Source organism: Neolamprologus multifasciatus, chromosome 18 (assembly GCF_963576455.1).
Source record: "Neolamprologus multifasciatus chromosome 18, fNeoMul1.2, whole genome shotgun sequence".
Lineage (NCBI taxonomy): Eukaryota > Metazoa > Chordata > Actinopteri > Cichliformes > Cichlidae > Neolamprologus > Neolamprologus multifasciatus.
Window position 1 is genome coordinate 4,495,715 of NC_140456.1, and position 9,011 is coordinate 4,504,725.

Here is a 9,011-nt window from a genome sequence, read left to right on the forward strand (position 1 = left end):
TCTCAGTCTCAGAGCAGCTGACTGTGACTGTTTGTGTTTTGGGTTTCTGTCCTAGTGTTTCTAGCTCCCTAGTTTCGTGGTACTTCCTGAGTTCTGATTTTTAGCTTTTGTTATTTGACCTCCCAGTGTTACTTCTGTGCTCCCTCTGTTCTGTGTCTTCCCTGCCTGTGTATCCCCTCTAGTGTAGTCAGGTCTCTGTGTAAAGCCCGCGTCTCTGAGTCTGTGTCTTCGCGTGTGTTTTGAGTTTCCTGTTTTATTGTGAAAGTCTGTGTCTTATGCCAGTGTGTTCAGTTTGCGTTTCCCCTGTCTCGTCTCGTTGATCACAATCAGCTGTGCCTCCCTCCTGTGTGTAGTTTCCTCGTTCCCTTCTGTGTATTTATAGTGTGTGTTCACTCATGTTAGTTGTTAGTCCGTCTGTGTTTCTTCTCTGCGTTTTCTCCCGGAGTCGTCCATTCAGGTTCGTTTTGTTAGTCATTCCCCGTTTAGGTCAGCTTTAGGTTTTGCTTTGCTCGCCGTATTTCTGTTTGTGCCACCTGTTTTAATAAAAGCTCGCTCACTTCCAAGCCGGTGCCTGCGTCTGGATCCAGTCTCACACTCACCACACGTCTGCCCCCGCAGCCGTGACAAGAACGATGGCCAACAGTTTACTGTCAGTCAGAGTTTGATCATTAACAGGGAGCAGCAGGGTACAAAAGTCACGCAGAGTAGCTGAAAGTATCCAAGTACATGTAAAACTGTCCTTTATACTTTCAGGGACTTTAATCAATAATCATTTTTTCTACTTATGTGCTGTTTTGCACTTCTTGCAGCTGAAATTGTGGCACAACCTTCAGGTTAAGTTTTAAATAAAAACAACAACAACTTGTTTTCCCCTCTCACAAAAAGCAGCTGTTGCTCAGCGCCACTTCAGATGTAAATGAATTTTTAGAAACTCAAAGTCAAGTTTCCAGAAACTGTAACATTTTTTTCACTCCCATTAAAAATCTCACAGCCGCTGATATTCATCTGTGAACATTTGCTAACCAGTAAAAATCTAACTATACATGCTGCTGGTCAGTTCAGCTCCATCTTCACCAGTTGTGACAGTTAAAATGATGCTTAGAGGTCAGATATGACACAATTTATCACATTCAGCCATAATTTTTCCTGTGGTGAGCAAATCCACACTGTAATTGAATCTGTTCTTTTAGAGAAAAGGTATAAATGAGGGGTGTCAAACATAAGGCTCGGATGCTCTGTTGTTGCAGGTGGAAGAAACATGGCCATCTTCTCCACAGTTAAAACAGTACCATGGCTTGGGTTTGGTATTTGACTGAGGTGAAGAATGACAGGACTTGTTTTGTCGTGGCTTAAACTTTGACTCGGTTGGACTTTTTCGGGACAAAAGTTGGGACATTTGCTGTTGGAGGGTTTGGAGTTGTTTTTTCATTTCTTTTAGCTCTTCATTGGCTGTTGAGTGCCCACAAGAACAAGTACTTTGGGATTGGATGTTGGCTTTTTGTTTTGATGAACCGATGTATTTTTTCATAAGTGACTCCTTAGCGATTTGTCTGTCTTCTTCTGTCCGTAACGACAACAATAAGTCAGAGAAAGGTGGTGGGTTGTCCTTTTGCTGTTCTAATTGTAATTTGGTTAGTATAGTGTTATCCCAACACCCACGACAAAACTGCTTCAGCAGATGTTTATCCATGTCAGCAGCTGCAAGTCCTCCTTGCTTTACAACAGTGCTGAGGGTTAGCTGCAGTCTTTGGAGGTAAGCGGATGGTCGTTCACCTGGATTTTGAAGAATATTTAAGTATTGAGCATACAATTCTTCACCATCTTGCACTGTTCTAAAAGCTGAGTCAAGTACACTGAGTATGACTGCAGGCAATGTGTTGGGACTTAGACCTTTAACCAAATCAGCAGCAGGTGACAACAGGCTCTCTATAATACGTCTGGTGACGTATAGAGCTGACAAACTGGGGTCGGCAAGCAGTAGATCAATTTGGGAACGCCATGATTCAAAATCTGCTTCACTACTTGGCTTAGGAATCCTTCCTGAAAAAGCACGGAGACGTAGTGAAGTTGTGGCGCTTATGTCTGGGTTTCGGACCACATGCTCAACAACAACCCTTTGTATTTGTGGTGGGTTGAGATCATGGGCTGTGAGTGATACTCTTGGAGTTGGTCCAGTCTGGCTTTGACGAGGTCGTGCCCCCTGCTGGTCAGTGGAAACCTGTCTGGCAGGAGGTGAAGACAATTTCTGCTGCTCCAGTTCCCTTTCTTCTTCCTCTACGCCAATGTCCTCATCTACTCCGTTTTCCTCATCATATTCACTTTTTCCATCATCACCTGCTCCTGCTTCATGCAAATGTTGACCAATCTGCCTCATTACTGTCTTCAAGACATCCTCAAACCGGTGCCCGCTACGATCAGCAATATGCCTGAGCTCCTTGAGGTAGTTGGGAGGGGGGCTGCTGCTGTCCTCTGTGGCGGCGTACTCACAGGCCAAAGCTGTGACGCGGAAGACAAGGTCGGCAACAATTTTAGAACAGTGGGTGTAAGGCAGAAGCGGCTCTAGAGTTGTAAAAGCAGAGGTATCCACAAACTCAGCGATCAAGTTATTAAAGAAAGTACTCGCAGGATCATTTACGTAAAAATGACGCTTAAGATCACCATAAGTACGCAAGTAATCAAGTATTTCGTTATCAGCTTTTGTGTTAGACACACCGGAGATCATCACAGACTGTGATATATTTATGCCAGAAAGTGCAACTGAATCCATTTCTGATTTTCAGCCAAAACGAAGCAATTAAGTAAAGAAAAATTGTATTCATGACCCCAAAATATTCACACACAAAGGCTCCTGGCTGGCTCGCCACTTGTAACGCGGTTGAAGAACCAGGGCGCCTGACTGCAGCTATATAGACAATGAGCTCTCAGAAGTAGTCTCGACTATGGAGCCTGAGTGTGTGAAGAAAACACAGGAAACCAAAAATAGAGCTCAAAAATATATATATATTGTGTATGTTATGATAAATATAGAGACAGATATACAAAAAAATATATGTATATATATCACAAACAAAATAAAGCTAACAATACAAAACAGCTTATTATGTTCCAAAAGGAGGTGGGATGTGGTTTAGTCCAGTATGAGATTTCAGTTCCATGGACCTGTGATAGTTCATGTGTCAACAGTTTTTTTTAATTCAGTCCATAGGTTTACGATTCCTACCGCAACGTAACGGTGGTCGGGTGGCTCGCCATCCCGCGCTGATCAGGGCTGATCGCGGGGGGAAAAAACCGTTGAGTCGATTGTGAGGTAGTGTAAAGATGAATGAATCGGCCAGGTTATTGCACGCTGTCAACTAGTATGCAGTGTAAAATTTGTCAATATCTGACAAGTACGCCAACCACAGGGACAACAGCAGCCAGGGAAGCAGGGAAGATGCAGCTGATTGACCCGGAAGTTATATGGGGTTCATTCCCGCCACAATAAAGGGACTGGCGGAAGTGGGGACAGAAGTCACCGTGGCTACACGTGGGTCAGATGCGGCATGAAAAATTCTCCATCTGACCCGCTGGATGGCTCTTTCAGTCAAGCATATTGCATTAACTGATTAAAGATACACAACTATCACCTTTCAAAAGACACGGACAAGTCAGCCAGTAATGGGAAACACATGATGCATTTAAAGTTTATGTTCAACTGTAAAATCTTCTCTGTAATGTAAATTGTTCTGCTCTCTGACAAACCATCAGAGGTGCAGCACGTGTATCATTTGGTGTTTGAAGCAGAAACAAAAGCAAAGAGTTAAAGGAAGACACATTTGAAGAAGAAGGAAAATGAAAACAAGACGTCACTGAGCAACAACCTGACAGAACGAGAGCCAACAGTTTACTATCAGAACTGAGGCTGATCATTAACAGGGAGCAGCAGGTAACAAGGTCATCAGCAGTGGAGGAAAGTATGGAAGTAATACTCAGCTTCATATTTGAAGATACTCGAGTATCTTAGCTGCAGGTCTGGAACAATGGTTTTATTTCCTTTCCCATTAAACATCTCACACAGCCCCTCATCTGTGACCCTTAGCAAACCCACTGGATATCTACCTGTACATAAAGGAGATCAGATCAGTTCCATCTAGACCAGCTGTAACAGGAAAATGCTGCTTACACTTTGATGCATCACTTTCAGTTTGTCATATAAGACAATATATCAGATTGAGGCATTATTTTCCTGCAGTGAGTAAATCTACTTTGTACTTTACTCTTTTCTTTTAGGTAAAGGGTCTAAACAGTACTTGTACACTGTGGAAATCCCATAAGAACGTCTCCTGAACTCTGAAAAATAACAAAACAAAGACTAAAAGGAGGTCATGGGTGCTGATGATGATGATGATGAGGAGGAGGAGTAGCATGCATTTAAAAAGTGACTGATGTCCTAGAATACAACAGAACAGTGTCTCTACAAACTTATGAAAACATGACAGTCTTGCATTAGTTTGTATTCTTATGATTTCAAAAAACGAGGGAAAAATCTCCTTGAAATCCACAATTCCTTTTTGTTATTTCTTAGTGTGTGACGTATTTTATTGCCTTTATGATTGGTGCAAACAGTTTCCTGATTCATAATGGAAATAGATTTTAGACACAGGAGGAACACGCAGTGATCAGCAGGAGCAGCTTGGAGTCCAGTCTTCTTCACACTGAGGAGGGACATATATGCAGGAACAGTTGTCATAACTGTTACAACCACCAGATGGCGAAAGAGTCCCACTGCAACTTTAAGCCATGAAGGATGTGTCTTGATGTTTGCTTGTGATAAATCTGCTTTATGTGAGTCTTTTTCAGAAAGTAACAGTAATATGTCTGATTATATGTCTTTAATCAGTAAAGTCTCGCTTTGCTAGAAATAAATCAATAAATAATAAAATTGTAAACATGCAGCTGTATGTTAGAAGTCAAAGGGTCCTTAAGTCTTCTGTAAATTGGTCACAAAAAGGTCACAGAGCGACTGCTGAATCTTCTGCTCTAAACATGAACTCTGAACTTTGTGATGCTTCAGGAGGAAAACTGCTTCAGTTATTCTCTCAGATTAGTTTCATATTTTCTGCATCAGATTTGAGTGAGATCCTGGAATGAAGACAGAAGAAAAGACTTTGTTCAAAGTTTGATTTATAGTCAAACCTTCCAGTTTATTCATACAATAAAACATCAACACAATATATGAATTCATTCATTAAAATCACAGTTTTTCCTCATTTGTTTGATGATTTTGACAAAAACAAACACAAACACACACACATGGTCTGCCATACTCATAAAGAGAAATGTGGACATTTTTCAATACAAATATTCCAGAAACATTTAGAGGATAGAGAAGTTTACATTTTCATGTGGAGAAATATTTTAGTAAATCAAAATGATGATGAGCAGTGATAGCCTCCATAAAAAGTCACAGGAAAGATCTCCTTTAAAAACTCAGAAACATCAAGAGAACAACTAGAAGATGTGGAGGTACCACCCATAATGTTTGACTGACAGCTGATCTCTGTGCAGAAATGATGGAGAGAAAATAAAATGAAACTAAAATACAGATTTAAACCCACAATATGAAAGACTTCAGTCTATTTCACTTTAATCAACTCAGCAGTGGCTCCATAATAATAAGGCAAAAGTCCAGCATAGAGCGGCTGAGTGAATGTGGTCTGGACTCTGTGGAGGAGAGTCATGGTTTCAGAGACGCTGTAGAAGGACAAAATACCTGCTCTGTGATCCAGGTACACTCCTACTCTGGAGGAACGAGGACCTGAGACACAAGTTTGGATGTTGTTGTACCAAAATGTATAACTGTTGTTGTTACTAATTAATGTCCAAGATTTGTCATTACGTCCAAATACACATTCATAACCCCCTCCTTTTCTGCTGATATTCTTGTATGCGACTGCTACATAAACTCCTCCCCCTCTCCACTCCACCTCCCAGTAACAACGTCCAGTCAGACTCTCTCTACTCAGGACCTGCCACCTGTCAGTGAATCTGTCTGGATGATCAGAATAAGACTGTTGTTCTTCCATTAATGTTGCTTCTCTGTTCCCCTCTGATAATAACAGCTGTTTGTGTGCTGTGTTTGGATCCAGTGTGATTTCACATGAATATTTTAAGAATCCAGCTCTGGTCTTTGGCTCTGGTTGTGACAGTAAAACATCCACTTCAGTGACTGTCAGTGAGATGTTTGTCCATCCCTCTCTCAGAATGTCCTGTAGTTTATCTCTGACCTCTGACACAGCTGCTGTCACATCCTCAAAGTAGCTCAGAGGACGGATATTGATGCTGGATGAGTCTGTAGACTCACTGAGTGCTGACAGTGAGGGGTAGTTGTGTAGAAACTGGATGTGATCCTCTGTGTGTGAGAGCTGCTTCAGCTCAGCATCTTTCCTCTTCAGCTCAGTGATCTCCTGCTCCAGCTTCTCCTGAAGCTCTTTGACTCGACTCACTTCAGTTTCCTGCTGGGATCTGATCTGCTGCTTCACATCAGAGCTTCTTTTCTGGATGAGATGGATCAGCTCAGTGAAGATCTTCTCACTGTGCTCCACTGTTTGATCAGCAGACTGATTGATGGCCTCCACCTCCTGTTGAAGCAGCTTCACATCTTTCTCTCTGTCCTGGATTCTCTGCTGGATGTTTTGTCGACTCACCTCCAGCTCTCTCTGCCTCTCAGTCCTTTCTGCTGCAGCTGAGACTGTGTCGTGGCCTTTATGTTCATCCACAGGGCAGAGATAACAGATACTCTGCTGATCAGTACGACAGAACATCTTCATCACCTCATCGTGACGAGAGCAGATGTTCTCCTGGAGCTTCTTGGAGGGCTCCACCAGCTTGTGTTTCTTTAATGGAGCAACATCATAATGACGCTGAAGGTGTTTCTCACAGTAAGATGCCAGACAGACTAAACAGGACTTGCAGGCTTTCATTTTTCTTCCAGTGCAGACATCACAGGCCACATCTTCAGGTCCAGCATAGCAGTGATCAGCAGGAGCAGCTTGGAGTCCAGTCTTCTTCAGCTCCTCCACTAAATCTGCTAACATGGTGCTTTTCTCCAGGACAGGCCTCGCTGTGAAAGTCCTCCGGCACTGAGGGCAGCTGTAGATTTTCTTCTCTTCCTCTTCATCCCAGAAGCTTTTAATACAGTTCATGCAGTAGCTGTGTCCACAGGGAATAGTCACCGGATCCTTCAGTAGATCCAAACAGACTGAACAGCAGATTATTGTTTGATCCATTTCATTCATGTGCTGTGCCGTTTCACCGTCTCTCAGTGACTGTCAGACAGTTTCACTTCCTCTGAACAGAAACAACCTCTGTGCTCTGAAGGGAAACAGATCTCTGCTCTTTTTCACCTCCTACAGGAAATGAGGCTCACCAGCAACTGCATTTACACCATATTGTTTAGACCCATCCTGATACAGACACATCTGTGAAGGGAGGCACTAAAGAAATATTCTCATAGCGTGACAAGAGCCAATCACATGATGCAGGGTGTGGTATGTTTGGTTACAGCATGTCGTAACAAGTCTGACCCAGGTAAACTGGTTTAACTGGTTTAAACTGTTAAAAGTAGTTTGAACTGGGTCAGCCCAGTTTAACTTTTCTTGAGTTATGACAGTCAACACTCAGTGAGTTCATTTTATATTTCAAAAAGTTCAGCAAAGTTTAGGATGCTGTGATGAATAAAAATAAATCACACTTTATATTTTGACATTTTCTAATCTTAGTTCATTCTCACACTTACAGAATGATGCATGGGAACAACTGACTCCACTAAATCCAGGGGCATCACTAGGTTTTAAGGACAGGGGGGCTTAGCCCCCAAGAGATGCACAAAATTTCACAAACAGAAAACAAAGACTGAGAAATTGCTTTCCTACTTTTTTGGACAGATTAAACATCCTAGGCCACGAATAGATCTATTGTTTTATTTCAGTCTGTTTTATAATACAGTACAACAAGAAAACAGAGGAAATGTGTTTGCTGCATCAATAACAAGAAAAAACTGAAAATAAAAAAGTACATCCTTTTTATGGCTGCAATCACCAGTTACTTGGTGGGTGGAAGCATCAAAGAATGACGTCTGTTTTTAAGAGTGGCAAATCGGTCAATCGCTCTGTTGTGACTCAGATACTGAAGCTTGTCTTTTTCAATAGACATGACTGCAAGACTGTGAAGTCTTTTCTGACGCATTGTTTGACGCAGCCTTTTGTCTTGGCACCTGGTTCAGGGATACTGTGGGTGTTACACAGGGCCTTGGTTTTCTCATACAACTCTGTAGCAAATGCATCTGAGTGTTTGCCCTTAAGTGTGTCGCACACAGCTTGTTTGCAGATAAAAGCTTCTGCCGAGTCTAAAGTCTCTTTCTGCAGGAATTTGTGGAGTCCTTCGGTTACAGACAGAATCGACTGAAACATCAGTAGTGCATAGACTGCTGAGAACTTGTAGAGCTTTACTCTGAGACCAACAGCTATGGGGGATCCAATTGCAGATAGGCACTCCAAAATGGCAGGCAATGTCTCAAGAACTGCACTGATTGATCGCAAAGTGTTTGAAAGTTGCACAAGCTCAGTTTTTGTCAATCCAAGCTTTGCCTGAGTCTCCATGAACTTATGATGATTGACTAGGGAGGTGCTGAAGAAACAATTCACAAACTCCAACAAGCTGAAAAGCTCCACAGCCTCTGGGACAGCCTTGCAAGTATTGCACAAAACCAGGTTGAGTTGATGAGCATAACAATGCACATAGATAGCCTCAGGAGGCTCCTTAAGATAAAACTACTTATTTTTAGGTTAAAGTTCACTTTTCTTTTTCCAGGAAATAGTTCAAATATATGGAGATTATACTTGTTGTTTCAAGATAAACTACCAGGGCTGCTGTACCCTCAATAAAATGCTTTATATAGATGAGTTAATGAAACTATACTTCTCGATCTATTTTAGTTATAAGAAAATCATTTTTCTTTCGCCAGATGAACA

General features: G+C 41.9%; 1 protein-coding gene across 1 annotated transcript; it reads right to left on the bottom strand.

Moving 5' to 3' along the window:
- Nucleotides 1-4,964: 4,964 nt before the first annotated feature.
- On the bottom strand, nt 4,965-7,592 carry LOC146497115 (tripartite motif-containing protein 16-like). The gene has a single exon (XM_085140762.1). The coding sequence runs from the start codon at nt 7,275-7,277 to the stop codon at nt 5,616-5,618; it is 1,662 nt and encodes a 553-aa protein (XP_084996888.1). The 5' UTR covers nt 7,278-7,592; the 3' UTR covers nt 4,965-5,615.
- Nucleotides 7,593-9,011: the final 1,419 nt, after the last annotated feature.

Coding starts and splice junctions, on each gene's coding strand:
- LOC146497115 (XM_085140762.1), bottom strand. CDS start 7,277: ATGAATGAAATGGATCAAACAATAATCTGCTGTTCAGTCTGTTTGGAT.